This window comes from Lagenorhynchus albirostris, chromosome 1 (assembly GCF_949774975.1).
Source record: "Lagenorhynchus albirostris chromosome 1, mLagAlb1.1, whole genome shotgun sequence".
NCBI lineage: Eukaryota > Metazoa > Chordata > Mammalia > Artiodactyla > Delphinidae > Lagenorhynchus > Lagenorhynchus albirostris.
The window spans coordinates 74,227,189-74,252,306 of record NC_083095.1 but is presented as its reverse complement, the minus strand read 5'-3'; the positions used below and the strand labels follow the sequence as shown (position 1 = coordinate 74,252,306).

General features: G+C 56.0%; 1 protein-coding gene across 1 annotated transcript; it reads right to left on the bottom strand.

Annotated features, from left to right (window-relative positions):
* Window positions 1-82: 82 nt before the first annotated feature.
* Window positions 83-24,452, bottom strand: LOC132517674 (myosin-6). The gene is made up of 36 exons (XM_060145324.1): window positions 24,237-24,452; window positions 22,970-23,113; window positions 22,569-22,725; window positions 22,444-22,471; window positions 22,048-22,159; window positions 21,693-21,785; window positions 20,680-20,743; window positions 20,316-20,414; window positions 19,783-19,886; window positions 19,560-19,698; window positions 17,302-17,570; window positions 16,853-17,023; window positions 15,337-15,646; window positions 14,578-14,648; window positions 14,200-14,287; window positions 13,992-14,109; window positions 13,723-13,846; window positions 13,317-13,453; window positions 11,784-12,039; window positions 11,419-11,661; window positions 11,093-11,269; window positions 10,662-10,807; window positions 10,345-10,435; window positions 7,827-8,216; window positions 7,349-7,475; window positions 7,139-7,257; window positions 6,582-6,778; window positions 5,854-6,037; window positions 5,515-5,680; window positions 5,260-5,384; window positions 4,048-4,356; window positions 3,604-3,807; window positions 2,160-2,285; window positions 1,672-1,947; window positions 423-518; window positions 83-301 (listed from the first exon to the last, which is right to left on the bottom strand). The coding sequence occupies exons 1-36, from the start codon at window positions 24,435-24,437 to the stop codon at window positions 98-100; spliced, it is 5,865 nt and encodes a 1,954-aa protein (XP_060001307.1). The 5' UTR covers window positions 24,438-24,452; the 3' UTR covers window positions 83-97.
* Between the last annotated feature and the right edge of the window lie 666 nt (window positions 24,453-25,118).

Genomic DNA, 25,118 nt, shown 5'->3' with positions numbered 1-25,118 from the left:
AGTCTGTGGGGGGCTTCTCTGAGCAGGAGGGGGGATGCTCAGGTGTGAGTGCTGTGGGACCCTCAGGGCTATCCAAATACAGGGGGAGGAGTGCCCACTAAGAGGGCACTGACATTGGGGCCACGCTGCTAGGGGGCTGAGTAGCGGGGTCTGGGGAGGGACCCACCTTGGCGCCGATGTCGCGGCTCTTGGCCCGCAGCTTGTTGACCTGGGACTCGGCGATGTCCGCCCGCTCCTCTGCCTCATCCAGCTCGTGCTGCACCTTGCGGAACTTGGACAGGTTGGTGTTGGCCTGTTCCTCCTGCGGGGGTTCGGGGGGGCGGGGGGATGAGGCGAGAGGAGCCAGGGATTATTAGACTCCCAGCCTGGGGGCCGGCTCCCTGTCCCCTCCTCCAGGCCTGGGCCCCATCAGGGTCACTCACCGCCTCCTCGGCCTGGCGCTTGTAGGCCTTGACCTTCAGCTGCAGCTTGTCCACCAGGTCCTGCAGCCGCAGCAGGTTCTTCTTGTCCTCCTCCGTCTGGGGGCATATGGACGGGAGAAGCCAGTTTTTTTGGGGGGTGGCAGGAGCGATTATCTCTCCCTCCCTCACCACCCCATCTTCTCCTCACGCCTTAGCTGCTCTTCCCTCCAACAGGCCAGGTCAAAGAGGTGGTGGGGAAACTTCATCTCTGACACTACTTATAGGTCAAAGGGCACGGCAAGGTCCTCAGTCCAGGATCTAAAAAGCAAGGAGGGCTGTGGCCCTAAGGTGAGAAATGGGAGGAGGGGCTCGGAACCACACGGGATTTCTTCATCTGATAATATGGAGACATCAGGGCTGTTCCAGCTCTCGTCTGGAGCACCAGAGGTGCTCTTGGCCAGTGGTTCTGGAGTGACCAGAGAGGACGAATGAGGAAAGCAGAAAGAAGGGATTATCAAAATCCAGATCATTCTAATCTATCATAACCCAATATACATTGTACTGGGTCAGGTATCGGGCACCAGGATCAGTGGCTCCAATGTCGCGTGATCATTCCTGATCATTGCACGTGCTAGGATGCTATTGCCACTTAAGCCCACAATACACCCGAAGTTCTACATCTGTATCTCTTTCCTGTGTCTCTCATTTCCAGCTGTCAAACGGACCAATACCCCCTTTCTCTGTCTCTCCTGCCCAGGCACACTGTGAAAATAACAGGTCAAAGGCATAAGCTCTGAGCTATACAGATGGAGGGCTTAGAACATTTTGGGATTTCTTTCTCTAAGGCCTTCTGTTTGTGGTCCCAGAAGTTCCATGGGAGATCTGAGCCTTTTCCCATCCCTGACTTTTATCACTAAAATGCCACACAATGCCCCTGCCTCTGAGACTGGTGGAAAGATTGCTTGGACTGTTCTGAAGCCTTCATGGTAGCGCTTCAGGTTATTAAAAAACTGGGGAAATGCTGGTTCAAAGAGCTTTCAAGAAGTAGAAGTAGATTTTCCCTTCGCTAGAAAAATTCATGGACTCAAGCCAAACTATCTGCACAGATTGTGAAAGAAAATTGATCTCAAGACAGCTTCTCAAGGAGCAGGTGGCAAGAGGGCTGGGTGGCTCTGTGTGGGGCCTGTGTGGGTCAGGAGGCGGGGGCGAGGGATGCGCTTTCACGTCCACTCCTAAGGCCCTGGCCCCAGAGCAGCCGCCGTGCCCGCACCTGGTAGGTGAGCTCCTTGATGCGACGCTCACTCTTCCTCATGCCCTTGATCGACTCTGCATTGCGCTTCTGCTCGGCTTCCAGCTCATTCTCCAGCTCCCGCACCCGGGCCTCCAGCTTCTGCAGCTGCTTCTTGCCGCCCTTGAGGGCGATCTGCTCGGCCTCGTCCAGCCGGTGCTGCAGGTCCTTGATGGTCTGCTCCATGTTCTTCTTCATGCGTTCCAGGTGCGCGCTGGTGTCCTGCTCCTTCTTCAGCTCCTCCGCCATCATGGCGGCCTGTGCACGGCAGAGAGCGTAAAAGAACAGGACCCCGGGGCCTCCTCTTTCCCATTAAGGATCACCTCTTTCCCATCCTGCCGTTTGCTCCCTGAGGCCCTCAAACCCACAGAGTGGCAGAGTCACCGCTGTTACAGCACAGTGGCCTGGCCTGGACCCACAGGCCTGGTTCGAGTCTTTTGGGGGGAGCAAGAAAGGGAGCGGTCACTCACGTCTGTGATGGCCTTCTTGGCCTTCTCCTCGGCGTTCCTGCACTCCTGCACTGCCTCCTCCACTTCGCCCTGAAGCTGGGACAGGTCTGCCTCCATCTTCTTCTTCTGGTTGATGAGGCTGGTGTTCTAGATAAAGGCAAAGAAAACTATTGAATGTATGCTTTGCTGCCTGATTCTACACTTTTTTTTTTCTTGTGGTACGTGGGCCTCTCACTGTTGTGGCCTCTCCCGTTGCGGAGCACAGGCTCCGGATGCGCAGGCTCAGCGGCCATGGCTCACGGGCCCAGCTGCTCCGCGGCATGTGGGATCTTCCCGGACCGGGGCACGAACCCGCGTCCCCTGCATCGGCAGGCAGACTCTCAACCACTTCACCACCAGGGAAGCCCCCTGATTCTACACTTCTATCCAGAGAAAATTAGAACTGGTCATTTTTAAAAAACATGTCTTGCTTTTAGTATTTTCCTTGTTTTGCACCTGCTTTCTCTTTTCCTATGAAAATAGATATATTATAGACAATATATCTAAAGGGACTCGGCTCTGAAGAAAGACTTCAAGCAGGAAAGGGTCTGTAGTTCTACTCCTGAGCTCTGTAGTAACATGTCTGTGCAGGAGTATGAAAATATTTCAAGGAAAATGGGAAAAACTTGGTTAAAGGGACTGTATCCTGGAAGCGATTATAGTTATAGAAGGAGTGGGGTAAGGAAGAGAGGACCACATCCGTGGGTGATGTCATTCCCATATGTACTAGATTACGGAACAAAACTCCACAGGGCAGTGCAGTGAGATGGACATAAAAACTCATTACCAAGTATAGCTGAAAACAGTGTGTATGGGATTGCAGAAAAATGGTGTTCTGTGGAGAATTTGGTTTGCAAGTAGATGCAGTTGTGCTTCTTTCAACTCCAAAAGTCCCATTTTATTTATTTATTTTCGGTACGCGGGCCTCTCACTGTTGTGGCCTCTCCTGTTGCGGAGCACAGGCTCTGGACGCGCAGGCTCAGCGGCCATGGCTCACGGGCCCAGCTGCTCCGCGGCATGTGGGATCTTCCCGGACCGGGGCACGAACCCGTGTCCCCTGCATCGGCAGGCGGACTCACAACCACTGCGCCACCAGGGAAGCCCAAAAGTCCTATTTTAATACAGCAAGCTGAGGCTGGCTGTCTTCTAGAGGTAGGATATCACATAACAGCGTGCATTCCACGACTCCCAGATTTGTGATTTTGCCAGGCACCACCAATCCACCATGACACTCTTAGCTTTTAAGTGTAGACCCCTTTCTCAAGGTTGTGGTTCCGCAGCCATGACTAACAGAGGCGAGCTGGTCCCAGAGATGAAATAATTTATGATCCATGTGCCTGGACATACGCTTTCTCAGGCCATCTGATTCAGAGCGTCGCTAGGTGTCCTGGCTCTGCTGCTCGGCATGTTTCTCCTGGCCTCTCACCTGGGAGTGCAGCAGCTGCACCCGCTCGCTGGTCTCGATCAGCTCCTGCTCGGCCAGCTTCCGGGACCGCTCCGTCTGCTCCACCACGGCCCGCAGCTCCTCCAGCTCGGCCTGCAGCAGGTTGTTGCGCCGCTCCACGATGGCGATGTTCTCCTTCAGGTCATCGTTGGCACGGACCGCGTCATCCAGCTGGATCTGGGTGTCCTGCGCATCAGGAGAGTGGGCGTGAGAGAGGCAGCTGGGCTCTGGCCCATCAGGAGGCCGTCAGCTGAACTGAATGCTGCGGAGAGCCCCTGGCGGTGGCTCAGGTGGGACCTGTGGGAGGTGCCTGCGACGGCCCCGGGGCAGGAGGGATCTGGTGCTGTGATGGGACGCCACCCCCCAACTCGGCCACCGCCCCTCTCTGGGTGAGGTGACCTCCTGCTTCCAAGAGTCACCAGGTACCTTCAGCAAGCTCTGGAGGCTCTTCACTTGCTTCTGGGCCTCGGCGGCCACGCGGTTGGCGTGGCTGAGCTGGATCTCCATCTCGTTGAGGTCGCCCTCCATCTTCTTCTTCACCCGCAGGGCCTCGTTGCGGCTGCGCGTCTCCGCGTCCAGGGAGGTCTGCAGGGAGTCCACCACCCGCAGGTGGTTGCGCTTCGCCTGCTCCATCTCCTCGTCCTTCTCTGCCAGCTTCCGCTCCATCTCTGCCTTGATCTGGTTGAACTCCAGCTGGGCCCGCAGGATCTTGCCCTCCTCGTGCTCCAGGGAGGCCTGGAGGTGGGTGGGGAGACAGGGTCCGAGGAAGTCAGGGCACAGGGTACATTGGGGAGGGAGGCTGGGAGGATGCAAGGTGTCAGACAAGAGGAGAAGAGCTGAGAAGAGATGGGGAGGGGGGACCTGCATCCCAGGCCATCCGGGTGCTCTGGGGGAGGAAGTGCTGGATACCCCCGGTTTCCTCTGTCAAGGAAAGTGTTCTGAGCTCACAACTGTCAAGACCCTCCAGCACCAACACTGCATGATCCATCTAAAATAGCACAGAAAAGGGAAGGATTTTTACAACTAGAAATTCAAACATTTCTCCTTGTTTCCCAGGTTGCTCACCCTGTGGTGAAAAAAGTTAGAAGCCCCAAATCTCAGGGCTATCGCTAGGTTCTTACAAATGAACAGTAACAATAGCTAACATATATTAAGCGCTTAAGCACGATACCTCGTTTAATCTTCATAATAGTCATGCGTAAAATCTCATGAGGTATGTACAACCGATGCCATTTTACAGACGAGAAAACCGAGGTACAGATAGCTTAAGGAACTTGCCCAATGAGGAAGTGGTGGTCCTGAAGCCAAGTTTCAAACTCAAGTCTGTTTGAGTCCGGAGCCCATGCTCCCACCCCGTCTGAGGGGTTTTTATGATGGCCAGGTTTCAACTTCATAAACCCAGTGGGAAACAAATCTATGATCAAGCTGTGTGTGGCATTTTCCTTTGCACAGACCTTGGCTTTGGAGGTAGTCATGGGTAGTGGGTATATGACCTTGGACTAAGAATAAGGAGCTGATAGATTTTGTCTTGGGTCAGCGTCACCCCCAGGTGAGGGAGAGTGCGGAGTCAGAGACAGGAGGGCAGGGGTGGGTAGGAGAGGGTCGGAGGCAAGGGTGCAGGCAGAGCCAGGCCCTCACCTCGGCCTCCTCCAGGGCTGACTGCAGCTCCAGCTTCTCGGCCTCCAGCTGCTTGCGGACCTTCTCCAGCTCGTGGATGGTCTTTCCACTGGAGCCCAGCTGCTCAGTCAGGTCGGAGATCTCCTCTGTGGGAGGGGCGGTCCGCTCAGCTGGGGGCAGCCGGGCTCCAACGGGGGGCACGCCTCTAGGAGCCGCTGGGTGGCGCCACGTGCGGACCCTCCCTGCCCCGCCCCCGCCCCCGGCCTGGGCCCGCACCCTGCAGGTTCTTGTTCTCCCGTTTGAAGGTCTCCAGATGCTCCAGGGACTCCTCGTAGGCGTTCTTGAGCTTGAAGAGCTCGGTGCTGAGGGAGCGCGCCTCCTTCTGCGAGGACTCCAGCTCCGACTGCGACTCCTCGTACTTCTGCTTCCACTCGGCCAGGATCTGCGGGGACGGGACGCGGCTCACCGGGCAGCCCCAGCCCCACGTCCAGGGGCGCCCAGGCCCCTCTCCTGGGCTCAGCCTCCTCCCAGCCTCTGCCTCCTGGGAGGACGTTCCTGACTCCCGCCTGCCCGCCTTCTCTGGCCCCTGGCTGCGAGTCCCCAGCCTGGGCCCACCTTGTCGAAGTTCCTCTGCTTCTTGTCCAGGGCCGCGGCGGCCGCGTTGGAGCGCTCCACGTCCACCATCAGGTCTTCGATCTCATTCTGCAGCCGGTGCTTGGTCTTCTCCAGCGAGGAGCACTTGGCGTTGACGGCCTCGACGGCCTCCTCGGCGTCCTGCAGCCTCTGGGCCAGCTTCTTCCTGCCCGGCGCGGTTGGGTGTATGTGTGTCACTCTACCTGGGAACAGCGGGGCCTTGGGACGACCCCTCCCTGAACTGCCAGATGAGGAGGGCCCGGCCCTCCCACAGAGCTCCTTGGGACACTGAGCAGCCCTTCAGCCCTGGAACCCCAGCTTCCAGGGAGCCAGGGCTTCGGGTGCCTAGAACAGAGGCTCTTCCCTACGGGGAGCGGCATCAGGGTGGCAGCCCTCACTTCTCCCCACCCAGGCTGATCGGCGGTAGCTCCTCTGACCAACAAGCTTTTTGCTCGTCTTATACGTGAGCATCAGGTATAACCCGGGCCAAAAGCTCGCCCGTCACAGGAAGTGAGTCAGGGCCAGCCAGGGTTCACTCAGAGTGCAGGATCCCAGCTCCCTCGCAAGCACCTGTATTGCCCACCACGTTTCTCCCCACCTCCTCTCTTCCACCTCAAATCTGCCTCCCGTGCCCACTCTGCCTGTCTCTACCCATGTCCTCTTGAGCCTTCCTCTCTTAGAAGCAGGGTTGGGGGCTGCCCAGGACTCACTTGGCCTCCTCCAGCTCCTCGGTCCTCTGGATGGCGTCCGTCTCATACTTGGTCCTCCACTGGGCCACCTCCGAGTTGGCCTTGGACAGGACGCGCTGCAGCTCGGCCTTGGCCTCCGTCTCCTCCTCGTATTGCTCCCGCAGCAGGTCACAGTCGTGCCGGGCTGACTGCAGCGCGTGGGCCAGGGCATTCTTCGCCTGGGAGGGGCAGCACCGGGAGGTGGGTTCAGCATCTGGGAAGGTGGGAGGGAAGGCCCTGTCCCCATTCTCCAGATCCTTTTCATATCTATGAACTTCAACCAAGCCCCAGCCTCCTTCAGAGTGAGGGCTGGTGTGGAATCTCAACATCTTAAGGTACCTTCCCAGTTTGCCCATCCCTTCCAAATAAGAAAGGAGGCACTCAGTGATGTTCGGGTGTGGCTTAGCTGAAGAGTGGAAGAACCTGGCCTGGAGGTTTTTTCATTAGCGGCCTCTCTGCAGCTTCCAGGCTCCATTTCTGAGGTTGGTTGCCCCAGGGCTGCCATCAATCCTGTCTGCTGCCCCGTAGCCGGGCCTCACCTTGCCCTCCTCCTCCAGCTGCCTCTTGAGGTCCTCCAGCTGCTGGGTGTAGGAGAGCTTCCCTCGGGTCAGCTGCAAGATCAGTGCCTCCTTTTCCTCCAGTTGCCGGGACAGCTCACCTGCAGGTGGGAACAAGGGTTTGTGGGCCATGGAAGGGGGCAACTGATGCTCTTCCGTGAGGTAGGCACAGGGCTGGTTAGGGGCACCCACCGTTCTCCGTCTGCAGCTTGGCTCGCTGGGTGGAGAAGTCATTGAGGGAGCGCTGGGCCTCTTCTAGCTTCGCCCGGTACTCGTTGGCCTGGTCCTCCAGTGTCCGGGACACCTTCTCCAGGTTTGCCTTCAGGCGGTAAGGGACAAGAGAAAGGTGAACGTGGGAGGGGCTGGGTTGACTGGAGGAAGGGAGGGAGGGCCAAGGTTGGGGAGCGCACAGAGACAGGGGGTAGGGGGTGAAATGGGGCGGGGCTGGAGGGGCACAATCTGGAGAGGATGCATGAATTAAAGAAGGGAGAGATGGTGAGGAGATGGAGACACAGGTGGAGGGCAAGGCAGGTGCAAGGGAGAGAGGGAGAGAGACCAGAGGGTGACGAAGGGAGTGAGAATAAGAGCGATGGCAGAGAGGAAGTGGAAGGAAGGCACACTGCGAGGCTGTGAGAGAGGAGAGGGCGAGGAGAGGAGAGCAGAGGCCCACCTTGGCCTTGATGATCTGCTCCATGTTGGAGGTGACGTCGTCCAGCTCCAGCTTGAACTCGCTCTTCTCCTTCTCCAGCTTCTGCTTCACGCGCTGCAGGTTGTCGATCTGCTCGCCCAGCTCGGCCACGCTGTCGGCATGCTTCTTGCGCAGGGCGGCCGCCGTGGCCTCGTGCTGCAGCGTGGCCTCCTCCAGGTCCCGCCTCATCTTCTGAAACTCAGCCTCGCGCTTCTTGTTCATCTCGATCTGCACGGACGTGGCCCCGCCGGCCTCCTCCAGCCGCTCACTGATCTCCTCCAGCTCCCGGGACAGGTCTGAGCGCAGCTTCTCCACCTTGGCCCGGGCAGTGCGCTCGGCCTCCAGCTCTTCCTCCAGCTCCTCGATGCGCGCCTGGGCAGGGTATAGGGGGCTCAGACCCACCACCTGACCCCTCCATCACAGCCCCCTCCCCAGGGCTCTAGAAGGCTCCTGGCCAAAGCACCCAGGTCCTGCAGAGCAGTGGTTCTCACCAGGGGACATTCTGTACCCCAGGGGACAGTCAGCAAGGTCTGTAGACATTTTTGATTGTCATGACTTGGGGAGGGGGTGGGTGTTGCTACTGGCATCTAGTGGGCAGGGGCCAGGGAGGCTGCCAAACATCCTATAATGCACAGACCGTCGGTGGGAATTTGGTTGAAGCCAAACTCTCAAGGCATTTCCCGGAGGGGCATCTCAGACCCAGTCTGCGCATCTGCAGCCCTGAATCCTGAGAATCTGTCTTCAGAGAGGGATCTTGAGATCCTGTGAGGTCCTGGGTCTCAAAGATTCCACAGATTCACTAGGCTCTGCTCTGCTAATGATAAGGCAGGAAAGCTGGTGCTTGTATTTTCCAAATGTTTGCAACAGTATGCCTCCAAATAATCAAAAGCTTTTGTAATCTTCCGAATTAACCACAAACTCCAATCAACCACATTCCTCACTCTCCAGGGCTTACTTTATTTAGGCCCAGGGCTCGGTTCCAGCTTAATTGTTCCCTTCCAGGCCCGGTGAGTGCTAGCAGGGTGCCCTCCTCTGTATCATGTCCCTACCTTCTGGTCTTAGCCTTGGCCTGACTAAATTGGCAGAATGTCCCATTTACAATTTTGATCTGTTGTCTGACTAGCAAGGAGCAAAGGGGAGGATTGGTGGGATCCCTTCACCTGTGGTTATGGATGGTGGTGATGGAATGTGTGTGAGGGGGTCCTGGGAGCAGGAGAGAGAGAACCACCAGACCCTTGCTCCCAGGATGGAGAATGGGGACTGAGTGCAAGAGCTTGGGCAGGAAGAAGGAGGAGCCACAGCCCACTGCCAAGACCTGGTGAGGATAACAGCGCAGTTGTTCTGGGTTCAACAGTCAAAGAGGTTGCCCAGACCAGGCTAGGAGAACCTGGGGATGTCCTAATATTCAGGCTAAAACCCAGAAGGGACACCCAAGAAGATGGGAGGGAAGAGTATCACTGAAGGCAGACCAGCCCCTGAGCAGCCCCCAGAGGAGGGGAATTGTGTTCATGTGTCACTTGCACCCTGGGCCATCGACCCTGAATGCTGAGGGGAGATTAGCTCTCTCCACTAGTGGCCTCATAAGAAAATGAGAGGATAAATAGCTGAGTCCCTGTGGCCTTGGGGCCACTATGTCCAGATGTGGCCGTATAGCTTCTGCAGCTATGAAATGGGAACGAGAGTACCTGCCTTCCTTGCTTCCAGGGCTCTTCTGACAAACATGGGACTAAAAGCACATTAAAATTCAGTTCATTAAAGGCAAGGGAGACTCTGGCTGTTAATTCAATCTCCTCCTGCAGAGGGATGAGAAAGCCATGCGAAAGACAAAAGAACATCTTCTTGCAAGTGGCTGGCTCACTTCTCTAGCCTGAGCTATATTAAAATAACATATATATGTTGCCTCTTGGTTGACAAAGTGGGTTCCTGTACAATGTCTCTTCTGGTCCTCTGCAAGGTAGGGGTCATTAGTCCCATTTTACAGATGAGAGGAGAATCTGAGGCTCAGGACGGGGAGTGACTTGCTTAAGTTTGCAGGAGTTGACTCCATATCACGGTGCTCTGTGGGGATCCAACCTGAGTTAGTAGCTAGGGTAAATACCCGGGAAGAATAAGAACAGAGCTTCCCATGGCAAGGTGCTCCATGAAGGCCCTTCTCACCCCCATGAAGTGGGGAGAAGCACCAAAAGTAAGGGTTAGAGGAGAACGGAGCCCTACCAATTGTCCCAGAGCAGAAAACCCATGAGGTGGAGCATAGCTCAGCAAGAGAAGCCCTTTTAGTAAGTATGATCCCCACCTTCTCCCCCAAATAGTCCTGCTGAAATAAGACACTATTGCTCTAATGGGGGAAGGCTGATGTTCCCAAGTGCCTGTAAGTCAGGGCTGTTGGGGCCTCCGGGCGGCTTGGAGTTCTAGATACTGTCTAGAACCCTAAGCAGCTCCTACAGCCTCAGCTGCCTCAGCGCCATTGAGCTCCCGGTGGCTACACCCAGAAGAACTTCACCTGGTTTTCCTTCAGTTTCTTCTGCAGCTGAAGGGCCAGTGCCTGCTCATCCTCAATCTTACTGTTCAGCTGATTAACGTCAAACTCCTTCCTGGAGGAGAAGAGGGTGACAGGTGGTTTTCCTTTCTCTGTGCCCATCCTCTCCTTCTGCCTCGGTATTCGAGGACCAGTCCCCTCCCCCTGGCCCCGAGGGTGAAGGTTGGGGGTGGGGGCTGTGTGCCCAGAGCAGCCTTGGCCAGAGGTGCTGCAGCACCTTGCACTCTAACCCTCAGGCCAGACACCCTCAGTAGCCCTTCCTGGCCGCTGCAGCCTCCTACTTCTTGAGCTTTTCTTCCAGCTGCAGCTTGTCGTTCTCTAGGTCCATGTTGCTCTCCTGGGTCAGCTTCAGGTCACCCTCCAGCTTCCGCTTGGCTCGCTCCAGGTCCATGCGCACCTTCTTCTCCTGCTCCAGGGATCCCTCCAGCTGGTGGAGAAAATAAAATGAACAGGATGTAGGAAACCTGAGATCCACAGTGCATCCTCTTCTGCTCCCGTCTAAACCCAAAGTCCAATGGGATTGGAAGTCAAACCAGCAGAGTTAGCCCTGCAAGCATGAAGCATTAGAGACCCAGCCTAGTGAGGAACTGTAGAAAGAAAAGGGCCCCAGGGGTCATGGAAGTTAGTTCTAGGGATTGGGAACCCCTTGGCCATTGGTGTTGCCTGAAAAATCCCAACCTGAGAGGGATGGAGCATGGTTGTTACTACTCACATCATCCACCTGCTGCTCCAACTTGACCTTGGCCTTGGTCAGGGTGTTGACCTTGTCCTCCTCAGCCTGAAGGTCATCCAGGGCCTGTTGGTGGGCCTCTTGCAGAGCTTTCTTCTCCTTGGTCAGCTTGGCAATGATCTCGTCCAGCCCAGCCATCTCCTCTGTCAGGTTCTTCACCTGTTGACCAAGAACCCCATCCCCTTTAGGGTCAAAGGTCACCAACCTGGAGACATCTGTGGAGACCTCCAATGCCAAGGACCTGGGCCACACTCAGGTCTGGGAATCCTGAGGAGACACGGGCTGGAGCCAGAGGGAGCTGCCCTCACCTTGTTCTCTGTGGCGTGCTTCTCCTTCTCCACCTTGGCCAGCGTCAGCTCCAGGTCATCAATGTCCCTCTTGAGCTCAGAGCACTCGTCTTCCAGCTTGCGCTTCTTGGCCGTGAGCTCGGCGTTCATCTCCTCCTCGTCCTCCAGCCTCTCGGTCATCTCCTTCACCTTGGCCTCCAGCTGGATCTTGTTCTTGATCAGCTGGTCGCAGCGCTCTTCTGCATCAGCCAGGTTGTCTTGTTCCTGGGAGAAGAGGACAGAGAGGAGAGATCCAGGGTCTTAAAGAGAGCCAGAGCTCTGAGACTCAGTCCCTGGTGATGAGATGGGCTATAATCCAGGGGAGGGGAGAGGAGAAATGGTCTCACGGCCTGCACTTGGAGCTGCAGGTCGTTCTTCTCCTGCAGCAGGGACACCATCTTCTCCTCCAGCTCCTTGCGTCGAGCCTCCGACTTCTCCAGCGTCTCTTTGAGGCGCCCAAACTCCTCCTTCATGGTGGCCATCTCCTTCTCTGTCTCTGCACTCTTCAGCAGCGGTTTGATCTTGAAGTAGAGCTTCATCCAGGGCCAATTCTTGACCCCCATAAAGGCCCGAATGTTCCACTGGATTACCAGCAGGGCATCCCTGGCAAAGAAACATGGAGGCAGGGAAGGGCACTGTAAAAGAGTGCTTCGCAATCATGGGGCCAGCAGCACTCGGCTCCCAGCACATCTAAGCAAGTTTGTAGGCACCTGATGGCAGGAACCCTGTCTTGTAGCCTTGATAGGCAACCCCACCTCAGCATAACCACACTGAACATGGAGTTGCTCCATAAATAGTTATTGATTGATCAATTCAACAAAAGGGCAGTTTATATCTTCCTTACTGGAGTATTAGTAGCTATGGAAGCTACCACTTCCACAGTAGAATATCTACCACAGTAGAATGTCTACTGTGTTCGGTGTTTCTAATCTCATAAGAACCTCAAGCATGTTAAAAATATGATATTTTCCATTTAGGAATATCTATAATATATGTGTAAGTTATGAAGCATGAAACAAAATGACTGTCCATGAACTCATCACCCAAACAAGAACTAGAGCATTGCCATCGCTGATTCTGTCTGTGGGCTCCACCCCATCCCCTTTCCTGGTCCTTCCACCAGAAGCAGCCACTACCTCAAATCTTGTGTTTTTTGTTTCCTAACTTTTTCAAAAAATATTTTAACCATGTGTGTATGCATCTTTTAACAAGATGCTATTTTAAAAATTATTTCTGAGATTTATAAAAACTGCATCACACAATAAGTATCCTTCTGTGACTTGCTTTTGTTTACTCAGCAATATGCTCTTAAGGTGCAAACGTATTGTACCATGTAGTTTTAGTTCCCTCCTTTTTCATTGCTTTATAATATTCCCCTGAATGAGTATACTACTATTCACCCATTCTCCTGTGGATGAAACTTCAAGTTGTTTCCAGATCTTTGCTATTTTGACCAATGCTACTATAAAGATTCATTTTTTGTCTCATGTTGAACACGTGCAGGAGTTTCTCTGTGGGAATGCACTCAGGAGTGGAAAGGTATGTAACTGTTCAACTTTAAAAGAAAATGATACATTGTTTTCCAAAGAGATTGCACACATTTACACATCCATAAGCAGTGGGTCAGACTTCTTGGTTTTTGTCAATCTAGTGTTTTAAAACGGTATCTCATTGGAGTCTTAATTTGTATTTCCCTAAGGGGAATTTTCTTTTTTAAAGAATTCAAAATGAGACCCAGAGTGGCAAAGTCACTTGCTCAGGCTAGCTAGTAAGTGGTGCAGCCAGGATTTGAATTTAGGTCTCCTGACCCACGCCACTTCGCTCTGCTTGTCTGCCTCTTACATCTCTGGGAGTGCCTCTCTCTTTCCCTCCAGCCTCACCTGCGCTCCAGGATCTTCTTGAACTCAATGCGCATGAGCTGACCCCGGGCTTGTGCCTGGATTCGGGTGATGATGCGGCTCAGCCTCTCGTCCCGCATCTCCTCCAGCAGCCCCAGCAGCCCCGCCTTGAAGAACACCTGGGGGTGAGGGGTAGAGGCAAGGGGGCCACAGCCTCAGAGAAGGGTAGTCAGGGTGGAGGGAGAGTGTGGGAGACCCTGGCTCAGCTTCCCAGGGCCCTGTTACCCACACATCCTAGACCTGGGAGTGAAATGTGAAAAACAAGACAGAAAGGAAGCCTGGGTTCCAGCCCTTTGTTGATACGGGTAGCCAGGAATCAGGCTACCAGCTGGTCCACTCAGCATGGTCGCACATCCTGCAACGCCACCCTAAGGGGCTCTAGACTCACCTTGGTGTGGCCAAACTTGTACTGGTTGTGGTCAATGTCCAGGGAGCCCAGCAGCTTCTCTGACCCTTTCCTGCTGTCAATGAACTGGCCCTCAGGGATGGCTGCCGGGTTCAGGATGCGGTACCTGGGAGGGAGGTGCCCGCAGTTACCCACGTTCTGCACTGATCTGCTCTGCCCACAGAATCTGAGGCCACCTGAAGACTCCCCTCCCATCCGAGGCTGCCCATGCTCCCTCTGTTCCCTGAGCCCTGGGGGGCCCTGGTACCCACCTCTGCCGGAAGTCCCCGTAGAGGATGCGGTTGGGGAAGCCCTTCCTGCAGATGCGGATGCCCTCCAGCACGCCATTGCAGCGCAGCTGGTGCATGACCAGGGGGTTGTCCATCACCCCTGTGGCAGGAGGGGAGAGGGAGGGGGTCAGCCTTAGGGCAAGTGGATGCCAAGTGCCCTCTCCAGACTAGACGCTTGTGCATCGCTCACCGGGAGCCTTCCGTTCATTGGGGATGAGGCAGCGCACAAAGTGAGGGTGGGTGGTCCTCAGGTTGGTCATCAGCTTGTTCAGATTCTCCTGGGGGTGGATGAGAGTTGGAGGTCAGGAGCCACAGGGACCATCCCTTTGGTCCCTGAGCCCTGGGACCCAGACAACCTGTCACCAGAACCCTCAAAGGGATAGGGAGCTGATACATAATTTATGATGTGAGTTCAGGCTTGTATAGAATTTACATGCCAAAAATGACCACATAACTCTAGCTTCTTTCCTCTCCAAACTCAGAGCATCAGGTTAGGGTGGTGCAGACAAAATGCTCTGGGCTGGGCCTGCCCACCACAAGTCTCTTGGCATCCCTGGGCCCTTCTTACCCGGTGGAGGGCCGATACTGTCTGAAATGATGAGCCCTTTTTCTTGCCTCCTTTGCCTTTACTGCTGTCCCCTAATAACAAGAGAAGGAATGATGAACAAGGGCTTGAAAACGGAGGAGCCCTCGGGTAGGGACAAGGCTCTGATGCTCACTAGATGTGTGACTTTGGGCAAGTTATTCTCTAAGTCTCAGTTTTCTCATGAGGAGGAGAAGATTAGAAAAGATCAAGCATGGAGCGTGCCTTTCCAGTGCTTGGCACAAAGCAGGCATTGAAATAACATCTGTGCTTTCTCTTCCCGTTCCCTTCTAACCCCTACCCATGCTTACATCTTTCCACTTTCTACTTTTCTTCTTGTACTTTACCCTCATCATTTCAGTTCACACCCTTTCTCTTCCTTCTCTGAACTGGAGGCTCGTTTGTTCTACTGTATGTTCAGTGATCCTCTCAACATTTACTGTGACCTCCTGCAGGCATGGCTCCATGCCAGGCCTGCTGCAGTGATGTGCGTGCCACCCTCACTGATCTTCAGTTGCTCAGAGTCTTGAAGAGATGCACAGCATGTACAACAACGTCCATAACCCAAAGGGCAAAATGGTACTTCCACAGAAGGGGTAGAGATGGGCCGCTGTGGGATCTCCTGACCCCCTCCCGTGGCTCACGGGCTCCCTCCTGCCTTTAGAGTTGTGTGCTTTGAAGCAGCGGGATCCTGGCCCCTTGCACCTCCGGAACTGCTCTGGCAGTGCAGGGCTGCCCTCTTACCAACATCAGTGGAGGCATACGAGGAGAAGAGTGTGGCCATGAGCTTGAGGGAGGACTTCTGGTACAAGCCCACTACTGTCTCGTTGAGCGGGTCTTTGTTCTTCTCCAGCCAGCCTATGATGTTGTAATCCACCGTGCCGGCGTAGTGGATCAGGGAGAAGTGGGCTTCCGGCTTCCCCTTGATATTACGCGGCTTCTGGAAGTTGTTGGACTTGCCCAGGTGGTTGTCGTACAGCTTGGCCTTGAAGGTCATGTCAGTGGCCTTGGGGAACATGCACTCCTCCTCCAGGATGGACATGATGCCCATGGGCTGATGGCAGGGTGGGGAGGGGGAGAGCATCACTGAGTGCACTCCCAGGCTTGCAGAGTCCCATACCCCGACAGAGGAGAGACCGCAGCCCAGTGTAGCAGGCAGGCCACAGAGAGCCTGAGCTGGTACCTCGTGTCCCGTTACAGGAAGCCAATATTCCTGGAGTTAACCTAAATCCGAATACATTCAGATCTGGGCAATGTAACCTCTTTCTGCCCCAGTGGACCCAGAGAAGAGCCCTGTACTCCCAATCCCCATCCCCTGGCCCCCCAGGGCTCAAGAACAGCGCCTTCTTCCTGAATGGCTCCCTGCCCCAGCACGGGGTGAAGGCTGGGACAGAAATGTGTCAGAGGCACCAGACTACAGGGCAGGGCAGACTCCTGCCTATATGACGGGTAACAATCGTTCAAGGAACGGTTAGCGGGATCCAGGTTCTGCACAATGTCCTGCACTTCAGAAAGTGTAGCAGCTCTTGACTTTTCTTGGGACAGGGATCCTACTGAGAATTTGGCGAATCCAAAGACTCCCTCCCCAGAGAAATGCACACACACACACACACACACACACACACACACACTTGCATATACACCTTGGCCACGACCAGTCCACACACACTCTTACATACAATTTCAGGGAAATCTGAGGCCTCTGGAAGAGGAGCACCCTGGATAACTATGCAGAGCTTGTGGGGAAGGCCCTGTTTTCTGACTGGCCGCGGCTGGGCTGGGGGAGGGGCAGTTGCTGCGGCCTCTGGCCTCCATCAGCAATGGAGCCCTGGGAGCAAGCGAGCACTGGGAGCCTCCCACCAGCTCCGTCCTGTCTCCTCTGAGGAACCTCCATAGATAAGAGGAGCTGAACGCAGGCTTATCCTCAGCCAACAGGGAGAGGATGGGAAGCCGACATGTCTAGTTTCAGCCTAGTTTCTTTCCACGAATGACACTTCTCATGGGGTGTCAGAGGGGGCAGGAGCCCTCTCCCTCACTACATCCCCCTCTTAACACCCTGGGAGGTGTCCACCAGACAGGACAAGGTCTTAGGTGTTGGGGAGAGAAGGAAGGGCTGGACCTGTGTACGCTTGTGATGTCGCAGTGTGTGAAAGCAGGGCTTGGGATTCTGGGACTAGTTTCCTGGGTGTAGAGGGACAGGGCTGCCACTTTGTCTGGGATGGCGGGTGAAGGGGACCGGGCAGAGGGGCCGAAGCGGCACCTTCTCGATGAGGTCGATGCAGGCCTGCAGGTCCATGCCGAAGTCGATGAACTCCCACTCGATGCCCTCCTTCTTGTATTCCTCCTGCTCCAGCACGAACATGTGGTGGTTGAAGAACTGCTGCAGCTTCTCGTTGGTGAAGTTGATGCAGAGCTGCTCAAAGCTGTTGAACTACAGAGCGGGGGGTGGGGGAGGGGAGCGGGTCAGGCGGGCAGCTGTCCGTGGCCCATGCGGTGCGCCCAGGGCCGCGTCCAGCCTGGCAAGGGGTGCAGCTGGCCCCTCCCCTCCCCTGTCAGGGCGGGGAGGGAGGGCGCCCTGAAGACACATGACCGTCTCCACCAGAGCACACCACCGTCCCCGCGCCTGGCCTGCAGCCGGCTCAGCCAGCGGTGGCTGCCTGTGCGAACCAGTGAGTTACTGTTCTCCCGGCCCCGGGGCTCCCCACTCACGTCGAAGATCTCGAAGCCGGCAATGTCCAGGACGCCTATGAAGTACTGGCGCGGCTGCTTGGTCTCCAGGGTGGCGTTGATCCGCGTCACCATCCAGTTGAACATCTTCTCGTACACGGCCTTGGCCAGCGCCCCAATGGAGTAGTACACCTGCTGGACATTCTGCCCCTTGGTGACGTACTCGTTGCCCACCTTCACCCGAGGGTGGCACAGCCCCTTGAGCAGGTCAGCTGAGTTCAGCCCCATGAGGTAGGCAGACTTATCAGCATCTGGTGGAGAAGGAAAGGGATAAGCAAGCACTTTCAGCAGACCCTCTTTCCCTGCCCAGGACCATCAGGTCCTGCCTCTGTCGTTAAAGAGTTGCAAATAGGGACTTCCCTGGTGGTGCAGTGGTTAAGAATCCGCCTGCCAATGCAGGGGACACGGGTTTGAGCCCTGGTCTGGAAAGATCCCACATGCCGCGGAGCAACTAAGCCTGTGCGCCACAACTACTGAGCCCGTGTGCCACAACTACTGAAGCCTGCACGCCTAGAGCCCGTGCTTCGCAACAAGAGAAGCGACCGCAATGAGAAGCTCGCGCACTGCAACGAAGGGTAGCCCCCGCTCGCCCCAACTAGAGAAAGCCCGCGCACAGCAACGAAGACCCAACGCAGCCAAAAGTAAATAATAAATTTAAAAAAAAAAAAGAGTTGCAAATAGAGGCCTGAAGGGCACAAGGCTTGCAATGGTGACACAGCCAGCGTGTGCCCGAGTCAGGCTGGAGCCCAGGCCCCTCCCTCTCCCCAGGACCTCCTACCACACTGCATCCCTTCATCTCTCCAGGGCAGGGACTGTGGCTGATGCTGTCCTCTGCTTCTTTCCTCCTTTGTCCCCAGTCCCAGGATCTAGCCCAGGACTGGGCCTGCTCTACCCTGAATCTATCTGTTGGCCAACATGGCCGGCTGGGAAATCAAGGTTCCTAACAGCATGTTGGTCACCCTCCCCCAATCCCCAGCTCTCCAAATGTGCCATCCAACATATGATATCTATTTAGAAGGAATTTATTTGGTTTAAGAGTTTTGTGATAACTGGCAACATGCTATTGTGAAACTGAGGCTTGGGCATTTGATCTGGACAGACATGGAGAAGGGGTCCTTGAAGTGGGCCAAGAGGAACGTTCTTGGGCGTTTGTCCAGCCCCGTTCACACCCCTTCACATCTCCTTCTCAAAGGATTCTCGAGATAGCCTTAGAGGGAGCTGGGAAGGGCTTTCGCTCCATTCCACTGAGGGGGAAACTGAGGCCCAGCGATGTGGGTGATGTGCCAATGCCCTGAGCTGTGTCCTGACCCTTGGCTTCCTGCCTCCCAAACAGAACATGGCACAGAGGCTGCGAGGGGCTCACCCAAGGCCTGGGCATCCCTCACATACACACTGCATTAGTGATGGGGGTGTGCAGAGATCAGTTCTCTGCTTTCCTGGGCTTGGGGGTGTCTTGGGTGCAGAAGGAAATCTCCCCAATTCACTTCTGCTCTGTGCAGTTGGGTTGAGAAGCTAGCGGGATTGAGAGGTGCCTCCCTGTCTGCCCACTTCTCCCATGTCCCTGCCTTCACCCACCCACAAGCCTCAGGTCCTCTGGGAGCCAGCCTGTCTGGGATGCAGGGTGGCATCTGGCTAGGTTCTAATGGAGAAGAAAGCCTGGAGCCTGGGCCAGGTGGACTTGGGGTGGGGCTGAGCCCGCCCTGGGAGAAAGCACAGCCTTTCAACCACCTGCTTCTCCTATTCCTGGTTTCTTTCCACTTTCTCTATCGAGGTCCTAACATCGCTACTGTGAACATAACTCCTTAAAAATCATTGGAAGGGGCATATCCCTGGTGGCGCAGTGGTTAAGAATCCGCCTGTCAATGCAGGGGACACGGGTTCAATTCCTGGTCTGCAAAGATCCCACGTGTCACGGAGCAACTAAGCCTGCGAGCCACAACTACCGAGCCCACGTGCCGCAACTACTGAGGCCCGCGCTCTTAGAGCCCGTGCTCCGCAACAAGAGAAGCCGCCGCAATGAGAAGCCCGCGCACTGCAACGAAGAGTGGCCCCCGCTTGCCCCAACTAGAGAAAGCTCACGCGCAGCAACAAAGACCCAACGCAGCCAAAAAAAAAATCGTTGAAAGGCACCCCTTTGGGACACAGAATGGGAGACCGTGCTCCCAGAGGACCGTCTCTGCATGACGGGCAGACGCCCATCCCCTCAGGCCTTCTCAGCGCCTGCTCTCCTGTCCTCGAACCTTCAGTGCCGTCGGGCTCGGCCTGCTCCTCCCGCTGCTTCTGCTTGAACTTCATGTTTCCGTAGTGCATGATGGCGCCCGTCAGCTTGTAGACGCCGGCCTTCTCCTCAGGAGTGAAGCCCAGCACGTCGAAGGCGCTCTGGGGCAGGGCAAGAGAGGCATAGTGGGTGGCGGGGCAGGCGGCCCAGGAGCCCCGGGACCCGCCCACTGCCTCCTAGCTCACATCCGTGGCCGCCAGCTCCTCGGAGTCGTCGATGGAGGCCACGGACACCTCCCCCTGAGACACGAAGGCGTAGTCGTAGGGGTTGTTGGTGACCAGCAGCATGTCTGTCCAGGCGGGGGACAGGGCAGGGGACAAGGGGGTGGGAGGGGGCACGGTGGGGAGTAGGGGTGGGATGAAGGAAAGAGCGGGAGCAGGTAGAGAGGAGGACCGTCAGCAAGGACCAAGGGGAGGACCCAGAAGAAAAGGAAAAGTGGGCGGCGAGGACCCAGGGTGGGAGGATGGTGGGCGAATGACAGGTGGGAGAAGGGGAGGCAAATGCAGAGGAGAAGGAGTAAAGCAGCAAGGAAGGGTGGAAAGGGAGGCAAGAATTGACACAGGGGAGTCCAAGGTGAGGGAGGAAGAGAAAGGCAATGGTCAGATGGAAGGAGGGAGGGTGAGAAGTCTGGCGGGATGGGTGAGGAGGAGGGATCTGCCCTGCACAGGCGGGCTTGCGGAGGGCGCTGGGAGCAGCAGGGCCATCGGGCTGGGCTCACCCAGCAGCTCTGGCTTCTTGTTGGACAGGATCTGGTAGAAGATGTGGTAGTTCCTCTCAGCCTTCAGCTGGAAGATCACCCGGGACTTCTCCAGGAGATCTGAAGTGAGGAAAGGCGGGGAGGCAGGTAAGGAGGGAAAAAGCCAAGCCAGCAACAGGGTGGAGGTCAGGGAAGAAGGGCTCTCACGGCAAGTGGAGAGAGCCCGGGGAAAGATACGGTTTAAAGGAAGAAGAATTCTAAAGCCAAGAGGCAAATGTAGACAGAGACAGAAGATGGAGGGGAAATGTTGAGGTGGGGCATCCGGCGGGAATGAAGGCAGAGGTGGAGGACCCAGAGGTGTGGGCAGGGCTCCCCACGTACTCACAGGTTTCTATGTCTGCAGAAGCCAACTTTCCAGTGGCTCCAAAGTGAATCCTGATGAATTTCCCCTGGGGGCAGATGGGACAAAGAGTGAGAGAACTGGCCAGAAGAGACGCACGGAGATCCTGGACCTCATCGCAACCCAGAATGCCCTGGACGGTTCTGGAAATGTAAATGACTTCTTTGGAATCCCAGTTTAGTATCAGTAAAACAGGGAAGAGGATGCCCATCCCCACATGCCACCCAGGGATCTCTGAGCAGAAACGACACAGGAGGGGACTTCCCTGGTGGTCCAGCTGTTAGGACTCTGCTCTCCCGATGCAGGGAGCCCACGTTCAATCACTGGTCAGGGAACTATTAATAGATCCTGCACACCACAACTAGAGATCCCGCATGCCACAATGAAGATCCCACGTGCCACAACTAAAGACCCAGGTCAGCCAAATAAATAAATAAATAAATATTTTTTAAAAAAAGAAAGAAATGACACAGGAATGAGCACTGATAGAATGTGTCCTGTTTGTGCCTCTGATATGATCTCTTGTAATCCTCCCAATAACCAGCAAGGTAGATACCACTACCTCTGTCTCACTGATGAAGGAACTGGGACTCAGAGAGGTGTGGGGACTTACTGGGCAGATGGAATGCTGGGGAATTGGCTCCAACGCCCATGCTCTCTTTCCACTTCCAGTGTGGAAGAGCTTTGGAAACAGTCATAAGGAAAATCTAGAATGTGACCCAAATCAGCCCTGTCACTCGGCTCTGGAACAGCTGTGGTAGCTCTGGGTCTCTTTTCTTGAGTTCCCAGCACTCGGGGGCCAGGCTGAGTGGGGAGGGTTTGGAGAGAGAGAGAGAGAGAGAGAGTGTGTGTGTGTGTGTGTGTGTGTGTGTGTTATTTGATATCCCAAAACCAAATGCAGGACAATCAACCAGGTGGGGTGACTGTTGGCAAAACTGCACCCCCCTTTTTTTATTGAGGCCGCATGAGGCCAGTTGGCAGTGGTCAGGTGCACTCACGAAGCGGGAGGAGTTGTCATTCCGGACCGTCTTGGCGTTGCCGAAGGCCTCCAGGGCGGGGTTGGCCTGGATGATCTGGTCCTCCAGGGTGCCCTGCAGAGGGAGCAGAGCGTGGGGCTGCATCTCCAGTCCACCTCCAGGTGGTGGTGGGGAGGGCGGGGGTGTGGCCGGATGGACTGCTGGGGGGTCTGCAGCTCCAACGGGTCATATTCAGACCCTCAGAGTGTGTGTCTCCTGCCAGGTAGGTCTTGAGCTCAGGGGTGCAGTCCACACTGTTTCCCAGGGCAGGGCTAAGGGTCACCTGGTCAGCCCACCCCCCGGTCCCCCTCTGCCGAGCCCGTGGCCCACCCGGCACCTTGGTTGCATTGACGTTGTCCTTCTTGCCACGGTCACCTATGGCTGCGATGCTGGCAAAGTACTGGATGACACGTTTCGTGTTCACAGTCTTCCCTGCCCCAGATTCTCCGCTGGGGGCAACAGGGACCCATCAGAACCCAGATTCCCACCGTCCTCCATTCAAAGTTCAGCACTGCACCTCCTCTCTCAGAGTCCCAGCCATCTAATCTCCTCCCCCGGGGCCCAGCTCCCTGCAGAGTCTGCCCAGCACTGTAGGTCACTCCGGCATTCCTCGGAGAGCCCAGTTCCTTGCAGTCTCCGCCTTAAACCTTTCCTCCCCACCCCATCACCCCCAGGAATCAGCCTGGGTCCCCCCCAGCCCACGCCCCTCTGTGGGTGGATGGTGTTTGCTCACGTGATGAGGATTGACTGGTTCTCCCGATCTGGAAGAGAAAAGAGCAGAGGCAATGGGGTCAGGGCTGAGGGCCCAGGTCCACGGGTGTGGGGCTGAGGGGCCACAGGTCAGAGCAGCCAGCCCACCTGTCAGCATGTACTGGTAGGCGTTGTCGGAGATGGAGAAGATATGGGGCGGCGCCTCGCTCCTCTTCTTGCCCCGGTAGGCGGCCACCACCTCGGCGTTGTACACCGGCAGCCACTTGTAGGGGTTGACGGTGACGCAGAAGAGGCCCGAGTAGGTCTGAAATGGAAGATAGGGCAGTCATGAGAAGTTGGAAGGGAGAGCCTGGGATGGGCAGTGGTGACAGGCAGAAGAGTCCCTGGTCAGCCCAGCTGGCTCCTCTCTTCCTGCAGCTGATCAGGGATGGGATAGGGGCAGAGAGCCCTTTGGGAGCGTTCCAACCCCCTCCCCGTGAGAGAATCGCCCCGGCCTACTTTGGACTCTGTGCAGGACAGGCTGCCCGCCATGTGCAGGACACACTCACGTAGATCATCCAGGCTGCGTAGCGCTCCTTGAGGTTGAAAAGCACTGCAGGCTCGTGCAGGAAGGTCAGCATGGCCATGTCCTCAATCTTGTCAAACTTGGGCGGGTTCTGCTGCAACACCTGGTCCTCCTTCACGGTCACCGTCTGGGGAGGGGGTGGGGCAGTAGGACAGGGGTGACCACACTCCCACCAGGACCCTTGCCAGCCTTGCCCACTTACCTCCTCCCAGAGTACAGGCTGTGACCTGGCCTCGTTCCCCTAGCTCTTCTCTCACCAGTGCCTGGGCCCTAGCCCATAGCTTCCCATGACACCAGATAATTTACCTGCCCACTGTCTCGCCCTTTCTAGAGACTGTCCTAGAGTCCCTGTGTCTTGCCAGTTCCCCAGACCCTGTGCCCATGAGCATCACCTTTCAGTCCCTGCTTAATTGTCTAGGGATGGCCACTCTCTGACCTGTGCACACACACCTTACCCTGACTCCTGGGGGCAGTACTTCAGGGCATCAATTGCTTAGGGCAAACCTTGCCACTAATGGAAAAACATCTCACCCATCTACCCTACACTCTTCATTGGTCACTGTCAAATGGTTCGATCTCCACTGGTCAGTTTGCCGTGCCCTGACGTCATGAGATCCTGCAAGTAGGTATTCCAGCATTTTTTACAGTGGAGAAAGCTGTGGATCGAATAACTAAATGATTTGCCAGCATGGTGGCTGCTAGTGGCAGAGCTGGGTTCAGGGTCAAAGTCCCCAGAGGTTCTGAGCCACTGCTGCTGACCAGTGGCAGTTCTCGTGGCCAGCATGAGGGACCAGGACTGTGGATTTCTGAGTGCCAGTCGTTAGCTCTGGACTGAACTCCAGAGTTCCTGCTCTTTGCGTTCATCGGTAAAAGTTTGCTCTTGGTATGGCTGGGGAGGACTGGGGAGACTCGGTTCATGGAGGAAACTGAGGCAGAGTGGAGGGACGCAGGTTTGAGAAGGGCGCTTCATTTGATGCTGTGTCTATGCCCTCTTTATCTACAAGTCCCCTCTGAAGAGGAAACCAGCTGAGGTTTTCGGCCGCCAGCATCCTCTCTGGCAACGGGCTGGCGTGGGGCCTCGTTACCCCTGCTCAGACCTAACAAGAAAGGTCAGTTCTTACTCAGACGCTGGGCTTCTCGAGGGGGTCACCCAGCACCCCCACTGGCTTTGGCTCTTCTCCAGAGCCCCTCAGCTCCCACTGCATGTGGCTCCACCCTGCACCCACCACACCGTGCTGTGCCCCACGCACCTTGCCGTTCTCCGTCTCGGCAGTGACCTTGCCTCCCTCCCGGGACAAGATCTTGGCCTTGACAAACTCTTCCTTGTCATCCGGCACGAAGCACTCAGTGCGGATGTCGAAAGGCCGAGTCTGGGCCTCTAGACGCTCCTTCTCTGACTTGCGGAGGTACTGGGCCGCCGCCCCGAAATCGGCCATCTGGGCATCGGTCATCCTGTCCCTCCTCTGCGGCTGAGACAGGAGGGCCCAGGCCTCAGTGGGTGGCATTGCCCGCTGCCCCTGACTCTCTGCCCCACCCCCTCACCACCTGGGTCCTATCAGTCTCACCTCCCTACCTGGCCTGGGTCCAGCCCTCCCCAACTCGGGTTCTGCTTCCCTTGCCCTCTGACGTGAAGCTGAGGGAGAATCTGTGAGGGGTCTGCGTGGGGTGGAATTGGCTAGAGTTTGCTAAGGCGAGGTGCTGAGCTGCTCAGAGGAGAGCAGCAACCTGGCTTCCAGGAGAAAATTGGGGTGGTTCTCACCTGGCGATCTCTTCACAGAGAATCCTGGAGACTCTGGACCATGGGCGGAGCCACAGAGGTACAGCCAGGCAGAGGGACGAATAGACAAGGAGAATGAGGAACAACAGAGGCAGGCCCGTGGGGAGAAGTAAGCCGGGAAGCTAAACCCAGAGCCAGCCGAGTGGGACAGACCGACATGGGCAGTCGGGCAGATGAGAGGCAGGGAGACAGGAAAGAAAGGATGCAGAGCTAGTAACAGTGAGAGGAGTGGGATGTGGAATCCGAGTTGGAAACAGAGAGGCAAGGAGATTAGAACACGCAGCTGTGAAGGGCAGGAGGAGAGACAGACAAAGAAGTATGATAGTGACAAGTACTGACAAAGACCAAGAGGCAA

Bases quoted from the DNA above. Each gene is read 5' to 3' on its own strand.
- LOC132517674 (XM_060145324.1), bottom strand. From the start codon at position 24,437: ATGACCGATGCCCAGATGGCCGATTTCGGGGCGGCGGCCCAGTACCTC. The intron at 4,357-5,259 runs GTGAGGGCCTGG...ACCCACCTCCAG, and splicing joins CAGCCCTGGAGGAGGCCGAG to GCCTCCCTGGAGCACGAGGA. The intron at 1,948-2,159 runs GTGAGTGACCGC...TGCCGTGCACAG, and splicing joins CCAAGAAGGCCATCACAGAC to GCCGCCATGATGGCGGAGGA.